Source organism: Drosophila willistoni, chromosome 3R (genome assembly GCF_018902025.1).
Source record: "Drosophila willistoni isolate 14030-0811.24 chromosome 3R, UCI_dwil_1.1, whole genome shotgun sequence".
NCBI lineage: Eukaryota > Metazoa > Arthropoda > Insecta > Diptera > Drosophilidae > Drosophila > Drosophila willistoni.
The window spans coordinates 14,995,001-15,014,802 of NC_061086.1; the positions used below are offsets into that span (position 1 = coordinate 14,995,001).

The 19,802-nt window shown below is 38.8% G+C and overlaps 4 protein-coding genes across 6 annotated transcripts in view; 3 read left to right on the plus strand and 1 right to left on the minus strand.

The window, feature by feature from the left end:
• The window catches only part of LOC6650623 (proteoglycan Cow), a 41,659-nt gene that overhangs the window by 8,345 nt on the left and 13,512 nt on the right, over positions 1-19,802 (minus strand). For both annotated transcript variants that reach the window (XM_023180696.2, XM_023180695.2), the window contains exons 2-4: positions 3,979-4,045; positions 3,803-3,905; positions 3,350-3,730 (exon numbers count right to left, since the gene is read on the minus strand). In XM_023180696.2, the coding sequence (XP_023036464.1) occupies positions 3,350-3,730; positions 3,803-3,905; positions 3,979-4,045 (551 nt within the window). The remainder of the gene's footprint in view (positions 1-3,349; positions 3,731-3,802; positions 3,906-3,978; positions 4,046-19,802) is intronic.
• On the plus strand, positions 14,362-16,116 carry LOC6650624 (aminoacylase-1). Of its 2 annotated transcripts, XM_002073975.4 has the most exons (5): positions 14,362-14,439; positions 14,550-14,656; positions 14,749-15,240; positions 15,299-15,716; positions 15,777-16,116. In XM_002073975.4, exons 2-5 carry the CDS (start codon positions 14,566-14,568, stop codon positions 15,979-15,981), a joined length of 1,206 nt encoding a protein of 401 aa, XP_002074011.1. In that variant the 5' UTR covers positions 14,362-14,439; positions 14,550-14,565; the 3' UTR covers positions 15,982-16,116. The 2 variants fall into 2 exon arrangements, with proteins under 2 accessions (XP_002074011.1, XP_046868219.1); XM_047012263.1 differs by lacking the exon at positions 14,362-14,439 and having other exon boundaries at positions 14,479-14,656.
• Positions 16,160-18,080, plus strand: LOC6650512 (aminoacylase-1). The gene is made up of 4 exons (XM_002073976.3): positions 16,160-16,514; positions 16,594-17,082; positions 17,140-17,557; positions 17,613-18,080. The coding sequence occupies exons 1-4, from the start codon at positions 16,424-16,426 to the stop codon at positions 17,815-17,817; spliced, it is 1,203 nt and encodes a 400-aa protein (XP_002074012.1). The 5' UTR covers positions 16,160-16,423; the 3' UTR covers positions 17,818-18,080.
• Positions 18,224-19,788, plus strand: LOC6650513 (aminoacylase-1). The gene is made up of 4 exons (XM_002073977.3): positions 18,224-18,343; positions 18,395-18,886; positions 18,978-19,395; positions 19,458-19,788. The coding sequence occupies exons 1-4, from the start codon at positions 18,247-18,249 to the stop codon at positions 19,660-19,662; spliced, it is 1,212 nt and encodes a 403-aa protein (XP_002074013.2). The 5' UTR covers positions 18,224-18,246; the 3' UTR covers positions 19,663-19,788.

A 19,802-nucleotide genomic window follows, 5' to 3' on the forward strand; every position in this document is an offset into this window, starting at 1 on the left:
AGCAGCAGCAGCAGCAGGAGCATCTCAATCTATGGTAGAGAGATGCAGGGACAGTGGCTGAAGCAGAGGCAGAGGTAAGGCTGAGGTAAGAGCTCAACTTCTATGCACCATCCGGAGCAACGACCACCCCACCTTATTTTGCCCCCAACACGTGATGGCATATTGTTACAACAAACAATGGCTGCCATACACAACAAACACACACACACACACACACACACATGAGTTATGAGTGACAGCATGAGTGCCACAGTGGTTTGAGTTATATGACACACGAATAAAGACAAAATTGAGCAGAATAAACATCTCAAGATAAAGGTAAAGCGTAAACATCAGAGAGTAAGAGACTTTCAAAATGAACCACAAAAATGACTCAAATGGAATTCTAATGTTTTCATTTTTTTCGTTTTAATTAAAATTTCAAATACAATTCCATTTGCCTTTGCAGTTTTTATTAAGAGCGTCCTACGGATGACTCTCCATGTAACACGTTTCCTCACATCATCCTCCTATCTAGTTGTCGGGTCCTCTCAGTTGGTGACCCTTTTTAGAGAGAGCAAAGCCTTTGTTTGACTTGCTACTGAATGAAAGGGAACTGACAGTGGAGCAAGCACCTCTTCTGCACCTCTCCTGCCATTCCTCCCATTCCTGCCATTTGAGGGCTCAGAGCAAAATGTTCACAGCAAACTATTGATTTTACCAATTCGTCGGGGAATGTGGTAGGTGACACACACGCTAGGCGCCATTCATATTTTATGCCATTGACATAGATATATGAATAGAGAAAGAATTCTTTCCATTTGGTTTTTTATGCCCTGTGCCAAAGAGGTATATCCATTTTGCTCTAAAATCGAAAGTAGATCTATCCGATAATGCAAAGACTGTGATATATGAGAATATCCTTTTATTTTTCCAATCTGTTTGAAAGGTTGGTGCTTGGGTCTCTGTTCTGCTTGTCCCTTGTCCTTCGCTAAAGATCTCAGAACATAAATAAACACTACTAAACTGTCAAGGTCTAAGTCACTTGCCTGATGATGTATGTATTAATAGAAATAGTATATACAAATAAGGGCTAGTTCTACCTCAAAAAACAACTATAGAGTATACAAATAGCGGTTTGACTGTCGATTTAATTCCTTTTATATACATGGCATGAAAGCAAAATGGAAAGAAAATTCGTAAAAATATGTCAAAAGCCATTGTTAATGTCATCGATGAGAGACAGGCAGAGAGAGAGAGAGAGAGTGTGTGAAAGAGAGAGAGAATAAGAGGGACAGGAATGGGAGGTACAAAATATGTAGTGTCATGGTCGGGAGCGTGATTTGCCTATAGATGATGCCATTGCAAATAGTATATATGGAAAATGGATTTTAATTCAATTACAAGAGCTTCTGGCCACAGGAAAATGGGCAACTCAACAACAAAAACTTCAACCAAAAAAATTCATTCCTCAAATATTGCTCAAAACATTTTATGGAAATTAATTTTCCATTCTGCAAAACAAGAAAAAACAAAATAAAGAAAAACAAATGAAACAACAAAATGCCATCAAAAGGATAAACAACAACACGAAAAGTTTCGGTTGTGCTACTTAGTGGCACCTGCCACGCCCATCCACATGCCTGGACTCAAGGCAGCGAGCATGAAATTAAACTTTAAAATAAACAACAACAACACCGACAACAACAAGAAAGCAACAGCAAGCCAAAGCCGAAAGTAAACAAGCAAACAAACAGAACAACAAAAAAAAAATGTTTATAACACTTTTTGGCCCATGAATTTGCCAGAAAATGAAGGTGGGCCCTCTCATCTATATGAGAATGAGAAAACGAGCCGGGCGAAAAAAGTTTCCTTTTGAATGGAGGATTTGGGTATGAAATTCGCGTTAAACCTAACACGGGTTCGCATGCGGGTTGCCGGGCAACAAATTTCAGGGATCTCCATGGTATTGCTACCGCTTATCACATTTCAAACCCCTTAAATCCCTGGGAAAAATAAAACCCGGAAAACCAAGATGGAAGAAAATAAAAAACGGAGAAAATTAGAATGGCGAGCTAATTCTGAATGCAAATTCAACTTGTACTCCATGGCAACTTTTTACACACTTTTTATTTTGTCCAAATTTATCATTTTTCCCAGGTTCTTTTTCTCTTTTTCTTTTGATTTAAAGTACAATTTAGATTTAGAAGATGTTGCAGGTATTTTTAGTTAGCCAGGCTCAACAGTTTCTATTTGGCAATTAAAAGTCACGTCTGAGACCTTCTCCAAAAATATTTATCCATTTGACCTCAAATTTAATAAAAATATCTTCAATATATGAACATTCAGTCCGAAAAGGTTCCAATTCAGTGGAGAAGTTTCTAATTCAAAGTGGCACCTTTTTTTAAAATGAAGGACCATATTTATCGCTTTGTTACTATATGGAAAAACTGATTGTCAATACTGTCTCAAAACCTTTAACAATTGTAAAACACCCCATTTTTATTCTATTGCTACACATAATCATGTACTATGTAAGTACATATATACAAAAGTATTGTATGTGAAATAAAGGCGTCAATATTTTTGTTGTAATCCAATAAAAAACGGTTTCCTTTGCAAGTTTATTCAAACGGAAATCGATGTCTCGAACTTGCCAACAACTTCCTTTTGACAGTTTAGGCAAGTCAACACATTCCCCTCACCTTTCGTAGTGAATGTCGCCAATATTATTCGGTTCGGCTTTGACTTGATTTGGAGGCCTTGCCACCTGCCACTAACCCTGTTGGAAACACTTCCAACCCCTTTGCCTCTCTAATGTTCGATTGAGTGTTGTTTCTGTTTCCTCCACCGTTTGGGCTGCTTGCGTGCAAATTCACAATTTGGGTTAGGGTCAAAACGATAACGCTGAACAAGTCAAAGGATGTGATGCAGTTGCGATGCCGATGACTGCGTTGGCACGCGTCAAAGGGTAAAGGCCGTAAAGCTGTCGTTGCGGACAATTCGAGCAGAAACGAAGAAGGCAAAAGGACCCACTAGGACTAGCAGTGTGTGTGTGTGTGCTACAAAAATTGTACTACTGTAAATTTATAGCGGAATTTTTATACACGATAAAACAATTTGTTATTAGCGAGCATAACGGTCGCCATGCCATGCAAATCAGCGCCCGACCTTAACCCCTTTACTTGGCTTTGGCGTTGGTTTTTCCTCCTTGTTTTTGTTTTTGTGTTTTTCTTTGGTTTGGGAATGAAAATTTGCTTAATGAAATGTAAAAGTCCCACGTTGAAATACAAACAACAAAAAAGTTAGGCCAAATTAAATGACTTCCCCTTTTCCCCAGCCCACTTTTTTTTTGGACCCTCTCACTTACTCTAATTCCTCATCATCGTCCTGTTGGATGGAGGGTGCTGGTTGCTGTTGTTGTTGCTGCTGTTGCTGTTGCTGCTGCTTATCGCTGGCGGCAATGTTGTTCTCGTAGAAGACATCATCCTCCTTGGACTCATCATCGTCACCCAGGCTGAGACTTTTATCTTCGTCGTCGTTATCCTCATTCCCTTGAACATTGGCCTGGGCATTGTTGGTATTTGTGTTGATGTTGGCATTGTCGCTGCCGCTGCTGCTGCTGCTGCTACTGCTGGTGTCCTCATCATCATTGTTGATATCCTCAACGTCCTGGCTATCGTTATCTTGTTGATTGACACGCCTTTTGGCTTCCTCCTCCATATACTTGGCCTTGGTGATTATCTCATCACTGAATGGACAAAATAAGTTTCAATTTAATTAGTTAATCAAGCAAGCCTCGAAGGCAGCCCCCGACACTTACCGATTCTTATGCAATTCCTTCTTCGACACGCAAACGGCACTGTACTCATCCTCGAGTAGGCAAATTTCTCTCTTTTTGCAATTCAATGGCCGGCAAAGGTCACCTGACATTGCGAATTTAATTTATTAGCGTTTTCTTCGGGAACCACAAAATACGTACAACCATTCAATACTCACTTGAGGGATCGTGTATCCAACGTTTGCGATCACCAATGTTCTTGCTATTTTGAGTATTTTTGTTTATCTGAAATGTAGACAGAATTGAAATGATGTACGTTTTGAAATACACATATATTTCACATTTTAATTTTGTTATTTAAATGCATAAAAAGGAAAAATGCAAAAACTCTCGTCTGTCAAATTTCACACACGCACACTTTGAGAGAACGGGCCAGGCATTCAGCTCCACCGACGTATACGTAATGCATACACGAGGCGTATACGTATTATGCATATATTTATGGCATAGAAACTTGGTTTTGTATATCAAGTTGTGGACATTTGTGGCATTTGCATCAGTGGAAGGAGTTAACCTAAATGAAGAGCATCATCCAAGTTGAGTGAAGTTGAGCTGAATCCCACAACCCCCCACCTCCCACGGCCCTGCCCATCCTTGTCCTCCCTGACTGATGAGTTCGGGAATTTTCCATTTAAATATGGCATGTTTTAACAAAGATTTATTTTAATTTAATTCAATTTCGCACACCATTCGCTCCAAGTGCACTGATGCGTGCACATAATATCATGACTTGACTATGAAATTTAGGATTTGCGTCAATCCTCCTCCGGCCATGAATAGTGTAGATTTATGTATATATGCATATAGAAGTGCTACACTCCCTGACTAAGGATATATGTATGTGAGTTGTCTGCTAAAGCTTTACAGTTGCCTGAAAATCTTGCCTCCTTAGATAGTATGTTGTATTTAATGTTCCCAACAACTAACTTTATAGTGTTTAATTAGTGCTTGGAAAATGAATTTCCACCAAATGTTTTCGTATACGACACGTTGATTAAAGTAACTATAAATGTCAACTGAACAAAATAGACAGAAACTTACAATTTATTTATGAACGCATACGTGATGGAGATTAAGGTGTTAGTAAATGTTTAATTTGATGTTTCCATTTCTTATAAGAGCTACAAATGCAGCGTGGTAAATATTGCTTCAAAAGAACAACAACAAAAATGTTAATAAAATACATATGCATGAAGGAGAGAGAGAGCTTTGCTTGGGGTGGGAAAAGTAAATTGTTGGTCATATTGAGTTGACACTTTTAGCAGAGGCGCGAGGTCCGAAATGGATGTGCCATGCAAAATTTACAACCATTTGCTGGTGATGCTATCGCTGGACTGTCAGTTGGCTTAATGAAAACGACAACAGCAGTGACGGCAACACCAGGAGCAACAGCAACAGCAGCAGTTGGGACAGCTACCGAGTTTTATTTAAGCGACAGAAACTGAATATGGCCACAGTTTCACATTCTGCCTCATCCTTTCGGTTCGCTTACATCTCATATCCTGCAAGTCCCACTCTTCTTTCAAGAGCTGTGTGTGTGTGTGTGTGTGTGCACACTCCCCCGAACCAAAGCTAAAATGCAATAAACTCGGCCAGGACGTGGATGCTGGCAATTTGCATGCGTTAAAACGCAATTTGTGCACGTTTCCTGGCCGCGGTTCGCCTCGACGCATCCCTTTGAGACTCAACTGGCATTTGGTATCGTCTACTGTAACTTTAATGTTGACCTGACCCCGCGGCACGTTTGCCGAGCTGCGGCTTTGGCTGCTGATTGGCTCGGTCGCCAATCTGGTAGAGTGTGATGTTGCGTTTGTTGGCTTTAATTGTGTGCTACAGTGTTTCCAGTGTTTTGTGCGGTATTCGTGGTGGCCATGCGATTGACCTTATTGTGGTTTAAAGGCGGCATTGCCATATAATAAACTCCATGATGGCATGATGTTATTTAAAAAATTGCCATAAACAGGTAACAGAGCAATCGTGGTAGAATCTAGGTCACAGCTGCACTGTAGCTAAAAGTGCGCAACACAATGCTAGAAAGGATCCCCCGCTTTCTCTCTCTCTCTCTCTCTCTCTAGTCTTTCTCTCGCCTTTCTTCGCACGAACTTTCTATAGCCATTTAACCTTTTTCGCCAGATTTCAGACTATTTAAGTGGCTGAGCTTATTAAAGCCCATTTAATTGGTGGTCTCTAGCGGCGCCTTGCAAGTGCCGACTTCAGGCAAAGGCAAAGACTTGACCCTAATTTAACAACCCCTTGCCCCACCTCATCCCATCACCCCCCATTGTCGATGCAGCTGTGTCTTTGGCTTCGTTCTTTGTTCAAATGGTTGGCAAATATTTTGCGCGGCAAACGAAGATAAAGGCCGGGCATTGTTACAGGCGCCATTTTGTTGCATTGTGCCACGCCCTGCGCGGGCTGCTGCTGCTCCGCAGTGTGGCAATCTGTCAAGCTTTAAATTGAATTTACGACTTTGTTTTCGTTGCGGGTTTATTTCATCTTCTGCTTTTCTTATGCTGCCGCTCTGCAATTTCTTTATTGTTTTTCTTTTCTGGCCATTTTTTCCATTTCTTTTTTATTTGCCAAGTAAGAATAACAAACATTTTTGTGGTTACTGCAAGAACACGAGCATGAAGAAGAAGAAGATGAAGATGACTAACGATGGCACAGGCGGAGACGAGAACGAAGGCTGAAAGGATGCACTGGCATGGACTTTTACATTCGACTGTCAATTTGATTGTATTATGTAAATGCAATTCTTAAGTTACAAAATTTGTTGTTTTACATTTTACAGAACAATCCTGCAGAGGCTCAACAAGACTCGACAAAATGCTACAAGAAAATAAAGTGTCAAATCAAAGTCTTTAATCTCTCTGTGTAAAAAAAAAACATTTAAACAAAGTTTTATTGAATTTTTTAGCAAATTAAAAATGTGAATTCTCGGAAAATTTAAGAATCATTCGTTTGGCATTTTTATTGGACACTCATAACATGCTTTAATTCAAATTCCAAATAATTGTGAGTTTTCTCATATAAATTTCACATTAAATTGCCAAATTCCTCCGAGGCGAAGCGACAAAAACTCAATTCATTTTGTCTCTGCTATATAATTTTAAAGTATATATGGTGGGCGAATGAATGGATAGTGGGGGGAGAGGGGGAGGAATGATCCCTGTTCAGCCGAAATTGCTGTGAATTATGTAGCGGGCATCAAATGACTGCCAATGATGCGGTTGCCATCTCATCTTCATTCCCAGTCTCATCCTTCCTCCAATCATATGATAATAAAATATGAGCGCGAATGCCGCAAACGACAGAAGCATAAACAGACCCGAAAAAAATAAAATAAAACCAACAAAAACAATGTTGTCTATATATGTACCAAGGATGGATGTGGCCAGGTCAGCATTATAATGGCCACAATGTGAAAATATTGCGGCTGTTGCCAAAGCCAAAGCATTAGATTGTGGCAATTAGAGCGAGATCGATTTGTGAAAGTGAGGCAATGTATGTAAGGGGAACCAACTGACTGACGTACTGAATGTCTAACTGACTGAATGACTAGCTGTGGTCTCTAAATTATGCACTAGTCGTGAAAAATGCATTAGCAGCCCAGGCAGAGGCAGATGGGATGGATGGAATTTATGTATGTATATCCCTTTATTCTTTACCCATTGTCCCCAATGCACTGTGGTTATCATTCTGCACCATACTGAGTCCCGGCACTAGGGTGGCAAGCGAGATAGACGATCCGACAGGCAGACAGACGGGTAGACAGACAGACGGGTTGAGCCTCAGCCGGGGCACATAAATTGCACATTTTCGTGCACAGAAAATGCTAAATCAATTTCTATTACAGTCCACGACATTGTCGGACAGCTCTAAGCGGGATGTCCGGGCCGAGCCCAAGCTCAGCGTGGCCTGGCACATTTCCTAACAGGAAGCTCCTGCGCTCAACTCGGGCCGGGTGCAAATCCATCAATATAACTTAAGTCTGACTTGGGCCAAAAGTTTTCAAGTGGCTGAAAGGACATTTGCCTCAGGAAATTGCATTCTTCTTCTGAGTTGGAGAATAAATGCCAAATGTGTCACAAAATGTCTCTCCACCTGAGTGGAGAATCCTCTGTTGATGGCAAAGTTAATTGCTCATTCCCAAGGAGATAGTGTGCTGTCCCATAGGGACCTGGAAAGCTGAGCTGAGAGTGAGTCTGTTTGCCTGTCATCTGTCCAGAGTCCACAGTCCGTTATGACTCTCATTAAATGCCTTGTCAGTGTCACTGTCACATGCATAAATTACACAATAATGTCAATTTAATAGTTAATTAAATTACCTCAACTCAAATGCCAAAACTGACAGGTGGACGCAACTGGAAATTAAAATGCGAGAAGGATTGGATGGAAGGTCGCCGCAAAGTGCAGAACGAATATTTACGTTATAAGCTATAAAAAAATCGTATGCCTCGTACATTAAAAAAATGAAAACATCATGCCGTGGCCATGCATTGGACAATAAACATGCAACATGGCTGCATGAAACGTGCCTCCATTCGCAGGCACAATCGGGCGTGTCACGTGGGGCGTTATGTTTATGCATCATAAATGCATTTTGCGGCATGCTTCATCTAAAAGCCGAGAGCCGGAGAGAAATGCGAACTGTTGCGGCAACCGCATTGCAGTCATAAAACATTTGCGACTACAAAACCAAGCAAATTGCAACAAATTGCATGGAGGCAACACCAGCAGCAGCAGAAGCAGCAGCAACATCACTACTACGAACAAAGGCCACTAAAATGTGCTTACCTATGTGGAAAAACATACGAGTCGGTGTATGGCCACATGAGTTCTACAATGATGCAATTTGTATTTACTATATAACTATAAATGGGGCAAAAATATAACCAGAAGGCACTGCACTGTAAAACCAAAAAAAAAACACGCCCGCCGCATTTTGTTGGTGGCAGCAGCCCCAAGGAATACTTAGTCGAGTTGGGAGTATGTAGAGTTACCAACTGATTGCGGCATTTTTTATGTATACGTATAGTATATATATATATATTTCGAAGCTGACTGTGGGCGGAGCAGAGATTAGGACAACTTTATTACAAATCTGTGCCACATAAACATTGCAGAAGCCCGCACAGTAGCGGATTTTGAAGGTAAATTTTGGCACAAATCTCCATGTGAGACAATTTTTCGAGTCTTCTCATCGACAGAGTGTTAAATGGTGAAGAAAAAGATGCTGAAATATGGGGCTTCTCGTTCAACATCTTTGAGACTTTTGGAGAAACATGAGAAACAATTTCTTATTAAAGTTCACTAGATACGTTATCAAACTTTCTGCCTATCGTTTTATGAAACTAACTTTAAAATTTTATTTAGATATAAAGCTCAAAGTATAAGAAACGAGTTTTGCATAGAAAAAGACCAACGAACTTAAATCTGTCCAGCTAACTTCACTTAGTTAAAATACTTTTATTCAAGTTAATAAAACTTTTTTCTAAAGTTATATCATTGGTAGTAATTTTAAGCCACTACATTGGAGTTAATTCATCTTAGCCCTCTAACGCCCAAGAGTGTCTCAAGGCACATATCGATACTTTATAAAATCATTGACACTGACCATTTTTTAAACCATTTCGAAGTTAATTTATGTTAAAAAGTTTCATTAGTTTATTCCCAAATTTAATGAAATTAAAATTTTTCAAAATAGTTTGTGTTTATTGTTTGTTACATAATTTTATGACAATCGATAAAAAAACTCACGAGCATTAGAGGGTTAAATTCAGTTACCTCGACTAGTTTAGAAGCTAATTCATATATTAAAGGTATTCATAGTATTTGACAGTTTAGTTTTCCAGTCAATTAAATTTTCTTCTTTATTTCTAAATACTCAGTTAAGTATAAAGTTGCAAACGAAATGGCTCAAATAATCACGATTCAATTTTATAATTAAATTTTTTTAAGCAGGAAATTCAGTTTCTATTTAAATTTTTGTAGATCCGCCACTGAAGTTAACGTAGAAAAGATATTGGCTTGGGAATTCACCAAAGATTTGTTGAAATCAAAATGGAAACAAACAATTCCGTAGAATATGGAAAAAGTTAAATTGTATTATAATTTACATAAAAATATAATCTTTTTATCTTACAAATAGGTATCTATGGTAATTGCTTTCACTATGAAAGAGTGCAAAATGGTAAAAACTTTTGACCTAAATTCACAACAACAAAAATACTGAAGTTTTTTTTTGTGGTCTGTGTGTTTTAAGATAAATATTATTATTTATTAGTTTAACAAGGCAAAACCTCAACTTGAAAGTGAGCTTCAATTAAGATTGGACGTAAAACTTATTTATCACAATTAGATTAGTTAGATTATAATTTGAGTAAACATATTCAAGTTAATATTAAACAAGAGTTAAGCTTTTGTCTGCCCCGTACCAATGTCCTGATGACCACACCCCAATGGCTAATGACGGTGCATTTAAAAGCTTTCAACTCATCCAGAACACATCCGCATGCTATGCACAATGGTCACTGGCCACGCCAGGGCCACAAACAAAGACAGCACACAGCAGTCAGAATGAAGCGTTAAATGCTTGCTTCCTTCAATAATCATCAGCCACACCCACGTCCATGTCCACATCCACGTCCTTTGGCGCACCACACGACTCTGCAAAATCCCTGGCAGTGGCGTGCATTTTGGCCGATTGAATAGTTCAATCAATTAGTTAATTGCAGTGCTGGTCAAATGAACTATCCTAGCACAAATCGAGGCACTTAGGGCCAGTCATTAGCAGCAAGGCGAGACCGACAAACTGGCCGACAACTTTGACCGGAGAGCTGAGCTATAAATGACACGGGAATTGCCTGCACTTTCTTCTTGGTTTCTTGGCTTGACTACCACAACACGTGGCACATTGATTTGAGTTGACTTTTGGGCTCCAATTGGGATTGAACAATTAAAAACACTTAAGTTCTGGCACCAGATGCTACTGCAACAAAACTCAACTGACTCAACATCAAACGGAAAATGAGACAAAATTTAAGAGAATAAAGGAGACAAAAAATTGTCACGCCAAACACACAAATACACACAAGCACACAAAACTCGAGATGAAGTAGCGGAAAATGAAGTTTTTCCGAGATATACATAGCAAGAAAAGTAGAAAGGGACACAGCTAGAGGTAAGGAGAAAGCAGGGCAACCATTTGGTAGAGCAAACAAAACTTTGCAAATTGCAACTCATCGCTCACCCGGCCAAAGAAGGGGGAAAGTAGAGGAGAATGGATGAGGTTGCCTGCTCTTAATAGAAAATAAAAGCAAAGCAAAAATCATGTTTTTTTTCTGTCTCTCTCTCCCTCTCTTCCCTCACTCTCGTTCTTTCATTAGAAGCTATTCAGACGCACCACGCCGATGAGTCAGTCGCGCCTTTAGGAAAAAGCATGGCAGCAGCACCCGGAAGTGGAAGTCGTTCGCTCTGTCCGTCCGCCCCTTCGTTCCTTTGGCCATATGCTCATCCCTTTCGCTGTCATGCTGTCGATGTTTCGCGCTGATGAGAAATGACAGGCAATAATGCCAATGCCGTTAGCTATGCTATGCTCCATCTGCATTTATCATAACTCTTGTCTTTTATTTGCTTTTGTGGCGCCTCGAGCTGTTATTCTTTTTGGTTTGTTCGTTTGTTTGTTTGTTTATTTGTCTTGTTGCTCTCTCTGTTCGCCTTGTGGTATTTTCCCCGTTTTTCTTTTAATCTCTATTTGCTGCTCTGATGTGCTTAGCTTTGGTTTCGCATTCATAGACTAGGTTGCGCATCTAAGTAGGCAATAGTTTTGTGCATTCTTGATGAGTTTAAATGGATTTTGGCCAAAGTTTATGGTCCAATCAGATTTTGGAATGCACATCCATCACATTTCGATTGTTTGGCTTCTATTTGGCATAGCAAATAAAACCAATAACCAAATTTGAAATGTCATTTAATTTATGCAGATGCAGACTGCAAATATTTGCTATGACATGTCCCCCCCTCAAAAACCCCCACCACCATCTTCACTAGAATCGCCACCTCCACCTGTGCTAGTTTTATTTTCAAATCAAATCGAATCGAGTCCGACAAAATGAAATTTTGTAACACACACTACGCACACAAAGGCAAATGCACACGCACACGCACACAAATAAATATTTGATTCGGTTTATTGCATCAAGCCATTGAGAACTGAATAATTGATCATTGAGAATGCGTTTAATAGCCAAAGGCAAACAGAAGCCTGACAAAAGAATTGAATTATGGAAATTATATACAAGTACGAATATACCTACATATATGCGATTACTTCTTTTTCAGAGTTTATTGTGTAAACAGGTGGGGCTTTTATGGTTTTTGCCACTCAACCAGAATAATGCAAATAAATATAATTATACTCATTAATTATTAAACAACAATTCCATTAGCAAGCAGTTAACAATTGCTAATGGAATTTCAATGAAAACTTATACATATAATAATCAAATTGCTGAAAATTGAGACATTTAATTATTTTTGGCAACGAAAATAATCCGTTTGACTTGGATTAAATGTATTAGAAAGTTGCATGTCTGTGAAACTGTAATGAAATTTTTCCAATTTAAATAAAGTTTATTAGTTCCGAAGCCACTTGAGTATTTTGAAACTTTCTCATCAAAGTTGACATTGCGTATACGCACTGATACCGCAGCAGCACTTTGACGTTTTTTTTTTTATCTCTGCCTCCTTTTCTACCCATTTGCATTTATACATCTATCGATGTTGGCTGAGTGCAGTTTGCCCAAGTGCTTAACATTTCTATTCGTAAGCACATACACAGAAAGTGGACCATACGCACTTAATACTTTTACCATACCAACAGAAAGACAGTAAAAATACAGCAATTTGAAGCTCTTTGAATGATGCAGAAGCATGTTCTAACGAATTGTCCTTGAGCTCTTTGTTTGCTCTTGTGCGAAGATTTTCTGTATTCACATTTTAGTTTGAGAAGGACTTTTGCGTTCATTTTTGTGGTAGTGCAAAAAGGAGGAGAATGGGATAATAAAAGGTATGTCATTAATTCAGAGAAATGCTCAGCTAAGCTGTTCAGCACCATTAAGATAAAATGAGACACAGGGAGTTCCTTTTGTACATATCTATACATACGTATGTATGTACAAAATGAAATATATATATATATATGTAAATATGCGTATATATGTACATAGCTACGTTGCTTTGATAATTGTTACAATATACAAAATTTTCATTTAGTTTATTTGCGCAGTGCCAACAACATGTCAGGATAAACAAAAGCACCAACCACACCCACATGCAGTGGAGCAAGTAAATGTTTTCAGGTACACATATGTATGTACAATCTAACATATGTGGGCGAATATCTAGTTTACCTACACATGCATATATCCTTATATATATGTGTTTGTTTGTCGTTTATCGTATGTATATGGTATGTTCATCTATATATAAATTATACATATGTTGCCTGACACAGTTGCCGTTGCTGTTTGTTGTCATTCAAATCTCAGCAACATTGTTAATGAACTTTTAATGACTTTCTCTGTACACAAAATAGTGTCCCCTAGCCAAAAAAGAAAAGAAAAAAAAAAACTCCCATGTATATAGAATTTCGATCCTCAATGATTCAGTTTCAAACTAATCTCATTTTGTTTTTATGCAACACGCATGAAATGGAAATCCGTAGGCAACTTTCATCAACTATGTGCAATGGGGACAACTGGCACGAGATACGAGTAGTAATTAATATGCAAAATTTGAAGTGCCTGCAACAGCAACACCAACTACAACTAGGCAAACTTGTTTACACGTCACATAACACCGAATGTAGTAGGTATACCATATATATTGGGGGAGAGATGTTGTGTATGTTTGTAAGCAAATCAAGCAGAAGACACAAACACACGGTACATCTAGTTACACAAATCAGATTTGTAATGTTTCACAAAATTACAAAATGTTTTGAAACTTTAGTTTTTATGATTAAACCAGAATTCTAATGGTAGTTGAATATTAGAATCCTGGCACTCTGTTCAGATTTATCGAAAATTACGACTTACGAACTAAAAAGAATTATAGGCTCATTTTATAATTTTCATATATAAAGCTATTATTCAAAACGTCAGATTTTTACAAACTTTTACATAAAAAATGAATATAAAAATTTCAATTCCGTTTTTTAAGTGTTCAAGGGTTTAATTATCCCTTTATATATATCAGAGTTGATGGAAAACTAGCCATCAAATTAAAGTTTTGTTTAGAAATCAATTAGTTAGAAAATATTTTGCTTAATAAAAACTACAAAATATGCAGAGCAATATAGCTTTAATACGGCTAACCAGATTTTATATAGGTCTGTTTAGATAAGCAACTTAAATGTTAACAGAAACTCTTCTGATAGTAAAGGGTGTCATTAAAAACCACAAACAAGATAACCAGCTAGAAACCTCAACTGAAAACACAATTCCAGAATGAGTTCAGTTTAGTTTTTGCTCACTTTCGTTTATCAAGTTTATATTTAAACTCGCGGTTCTCGTTCGCGGCATCAGTCATCGTTAATCGTTCGCAGTGTTGAGAAGGTGCGTGGATATTCCGATCAGCTGTTTCATTTAACCATATATACTCAAATTTAAATATATGTAAATTTTTGATATTAATATTGATCGTTAATGTGAATTGGATTTTGCAGTAGGAGATTTGTCAAAATGAGCGCCTCGCAGTGGGAAAACAATGAAGAAATCAAAATCTTCCGCGAATATCTACGCATACCAACAGTGCATCCAAATGTAGATTACAGTAAGATTATATTCCAATCTTTATGGTCTTGTTATAAACTTTATATGACCACATGTGTATATGTATATGTATTGTACGTCTGATATTTACAGCCGCATGTGTGGAATTTTTGAAACGACAGGCTGCCAGCCTAGAACTGCCCGTGGATGTCGTCTATCCCGTCAATGAGAAGAACCCTGTGGTGATAATGAAATGGCTGGGCAGTCAGCCGGAGTTGCCATCAATTATACTCAATTCTCACACCGATGTGGTGCCCGTCTTTGCCGACAAATGGACACACGATCCATTCAGTGCCGATATTGATGACGAGGGTAAGATCTATGCACGTGGCTCACAGGATATGAAATGTGTTGGCACCCAGTATTTGGGAGCTATACGTGCTCTTAAAGCAAGTGGCTATCAACCGAAGAGGACTATTTATCTCACCTATGTCCCCGATGAAGAAGTTGGTGGTCATTTGGGCATGAGGGAACTCATCAAAGGCGACTACTTTAAGAAAATGAATGTGGGTTTCAGCTTTGATGAAGGAATTTCTAGCGAAGATGAGACTTATGCTGTATATTATGCTGAACGCACTTTGTGGCGTAAGTTACCTCTGGTCATAATATGTTTTTCTTTCTTAAAGTTTCCTGTTTTTTATAGATTTGCATTTAAAATTTAGTGGTACAGCTGGTCATGGCTCCCTTTTACTGCCAAATACTGCCGGCGAAAAGCTCAATTATGTTGTCAATAAGTTCATGGAGTTCCGTAAATCTCAGGTTCAGCGTTTGGCCGATGATTCAACAATTGATATTGGCGATGTGACCACTGTGAATCTCACTCAACTAAAAGGAGGCGTCCAAAGTAATGTGGTTCCTCCACTTTTGGTGGCAGTCTTTGACATTCGTATTGCCGTAACCGTGGATGTGGCTGCCTTTGAGAAACAAATTCGTGATTGGTGTGAGGAAGCTGGAGGCGGCATTGAGCTAGAATTTGAGATGAAAAACCCAGTCGTGAAACCCACCAAGATCGATGCTACAAATCCATTCTGGCTGGCCTTCAAGCAAACGTTGGATTCACTGTACGTTTTATTAAATGCAATTTTTTGGTTTTATTCTGATTTCTTTCTCTCTCACTGCAGGGGCTTGAAAACTCGAGTTCGCGTCTTTCCCGGTGCCACTGACAGTCGTTATGTTCGCCATGCAGGTATTCCTGCCTTGGGTTTCTCTCCCATAAACAAAACACAGATACTGCTACACGATCACGATGAATATCTTCGTGCCGACACTTATATCCATGGCATTGAGGTCTACAAGAAACTCATTCCAGCTGTTGCTGATGCCTAAGCAACGATCAATTCCAGAAAAAGATGTGCATTTAATATTTGATATTTTTTTTTACCAAATGTGCTGTGTCTCAATGAAAAACTGTTATCTAGCAATACTTTCAACATTTTAATAAAAGGCATTTTAATAACATAACCAAAGAAAGTTATATTTCAATGATTTGAAGTTTTGAATTGTCCACAAAGTAAGCGATATGTTAATCTCAAAATTAAATATTTGACTTGTTAGATATTTGATATAAAGCGTTTTATATTCAGACTGCTGCGCTTCATTATCAACCATTGAATGTTAAGACACACAAAAACCACAATAGATAACAATTGACTGGAACAAAAACCACAATGCTCGAAGAAACGAATATTTAAGGGCTTGAAATTGCAGAATATGATTTATTACTCATTGCTTTTTGAACAGAGTGTGAGCTCGAAGTAATTGTACGACAATGGACAGAACTCAGTGGGAAAACAATGAAGAAATTGAAATCTTCCGCCAATATTTACGAATACCCACTGTGCCTCCAAATCTAGATTACAGTAAGCTCCAATCTTTGTGGCCTGTGATAAAGACTTAGTTTGAGTAAATATTTGCTTATCATATGTCTGCTATTTACAGCCCCATGTGTAGAATTTTTAAAGCGTCAAGCTGCGAGCCTTGAACTGCCCGTAGAAGTGATTTATCCCGTTAATAACACGGATCCTGTAGTCATTATGAAATGGCTGGGAAGTCAACCTGAACTACCCTCAATTCTACTCAATTCACACACCGATGTGGTGCCCGTCTTCAGGGATAAATGGTCCCATGATCCATTTAATGCCGATCTTGATGAAGAGGGTAGGATCTATGGACGTGGAGCTCAAGACATGAAATGCGTTGGCACACAATATTTAGGAGCCATTCGTGCTCTTAAAGCTAGTGGCTACCAACCGAAGCGGACTGTTTATCTCACCTATGTTCCCGATGAGGAGACCGGTAAATATTTTACCATGAGGAAACTGGTTCAGGGTGTCTTCAAGGAAATGAATGTGGGTTTCAGTTTAGACGAAGGCATGGCCAGCGAGGATGAGTCATTTGCTGTGTACTACGCTGAACGCACCTTGTGGCGTAAGTTACCTTTAAGCGTAATATGGGTTTCTTTCTTTAAGTTTCCTCTTTTTATAGATTTACACTTAAAATTCAGTGGTACAGCTGGTCATGGCTCTCTCTTACTCGCAAATACCGCCGGCGAGAAGCTCAGCTATGTCGTCAATAAGTTCATGGAGTTCCGTAAATCTCAGGTTCAGCGTTTGGCCGATGATTCCACAATTGATATTGGCGATGTGACCACTGTTAATCTCACTCAAATAAAAGGAGGCGTCCAGAGTAATGTGGTTCCTCCAGTTTTGGTGGCAGTCTTCGACATTCGTATTGCCGTAACCGTGGATGTGGCTGCCTTTGAGAAGCAAATTCGTGATTGGTGTGAGGAAGCTGGAGGCGGTATAGAGCTAGATTTTGAGATGAAATGTTCTCCTGTACATCCAACTAAAATAGATGCCTCAAATCCATTCTGGATGGCCTTTAAGCAGGCTTTGGATTCCAAGTAGGTACTAGCTACTACGATTGAACCTAAATTTAAACGGCTTTTTCTCTTACAGTGGGCTGAAAACGCGGGTACGTGTTTTTCCTGCTACCACCGATAGCTACCACATTCGCCAGGGCGGTATTCCCGCATTGGGCTTTTCACCCATCAATAATACTCCCATTCTACTGCATGATCACGATGAGTATCTGGGGGCCCAGACTTATCTGAATGGCATTGAGATCTATAAAAAACTCATTCCAGCTGTTGCTGATGCCTAAATGGCCAACAGATGAAGAATATTAAATAAAAGAAAAATATTTTAAAGTAAATTCATACAATTTTGTATCATAAATTTAAGATTTATTTTTTTTGGCCACAAAATTATCCAATCGAAGAAGCTGTGTAATTGTACTTACAAATTAGTTCTTAACCCAAAGACATAGTTTTGTTTTTGTACAAACATATGAAGCACTCGTTCTAGTACTAGTAAAGATACACAAAAGTTTTATCCGAGAATAAAAAAAAGTATATAAAACCACAACAGATAACACATGAAAATAGTGAAGACCACAAAAACCACAGAACCAAAAAGTAGACAAGTCTGATAAGACTTGAATTAAAAGAAAGATATTTAAAGACTTGCCAAGTACAGCAACTAACACAGAGCACAGTAATCGTTAATCAGTGCGAAGGTTTAGAGTGAATCTATGACAATGGCCACCAGTCTATGGGAAAATAATGAGGAAATTCAAATATTCCGAGAATATTTGCGTATACCAACAGTGCAGCCAAATGTGGATTATAGTAAGAGTTCAATAAAAGGAATGGATAACATTTAATATTCTATTATTTAAGCATCTTGTGTGGAGTTTCTGAAACGTCAAGCTGCCAGTTTGGAATTGCCGGTGGATGTCGTCTATCCCGGAGGACAGACCAAACCCGTGGTAGTCCTTAAATTGTTGGGCAGGCAACCAGAATTGACCTCAATTCTTTTGAACTCGCATATGGATGTGGTACCTGTGTTTCCAGAGAAATGGACACACGAACCATTCAGTGCCGACATGGATGCAGAGGGAAGGATTTACGGAAGAGGTTCCCAGGACATGAAATGTGTGGGTACACAATATTTGGGAGCAATTCGCGCTCTAAAAAATGGTGGCTATCAACCGAAACGAAATGTCTACATAACCTTTGTGCCAGATGAAGAGATTGGCGGCGTTTTAGGTATGAAGGAGTTCGCAAAAAGCGATTATTTCAATGCAATGAATGTGGGCTTCAGCTTGGACGAGGGAGGCACCAGCCCGGTAGAGCGTTATAATTTATTCTATGCCGAGAGATTGAGATGGGGTAAGTGAAAAATGAGCAATGACATCATTAAGAATTGTAAGAAATACGATTATATACATATTCAAATTTCCTATCTTGTTTATTTCATCAGCTATTAAGTTTAAATTTAATGGCAAATCTGGCCATGGTTTGCTACTATTGGCCAACACGGCAGGCGAAAAGCTCAGTTATGTTGTGAACAAACTGACCGAATTTCGGGACGGAGAAGTTAAACGACTAGAGGAAAATCCTAGACTAAATAAAGGCGATGTAACCACTGTGAATCTGACCCAAGTGAAGGGTGGAGTGCAAAGTAATGTGGTGCCACCCAGCTTTGAGGTTGTCTTCGATGTGCGGGTCTCCATTACTGTCGATGTGAATGCTTTTGAGCAGCAAATACGGACTTGGTGTGAGGAAGCTGGGGGTGATATTGAAATAGAATTTCTGCATAAAGAGCCATTCGTTGGACCCACTAAATTAGACGAGTCAAATTTGTATTGGGTGGCACTTAAGAAGGCATTCGATGAACTGTGAGTACTCAAAGACCCAAGACGTTTATCAATAATAAGCCAAGCTATTAATTTGCTTACAGCAAACTGAAAATCCATCCCAGTGTCTGTCCTGGAGCCACTGATAGTCGTTTCTTACGTGAAAAAGGTATAGCTGCCATCGGTTTCTCTCCCATTAACAATACAACTTTACGTATACACGATCATGATGAGTTTCTGGGCGCAGATAAATATCTAGAAGGCATTGAGATCTACAAGAAAGCTATCCCAGCTTTGGCTGATGTATAGACAATGCAGATAAATACAATGAATTTTATCTTAATCTTAATATCTTATATACTATACGTATGTATGTATGTATGTATGTATATGTAGATAAGAAGTGTAAAGAAATTAAAGATAACATTGCCTATATAAATTGCATTCCC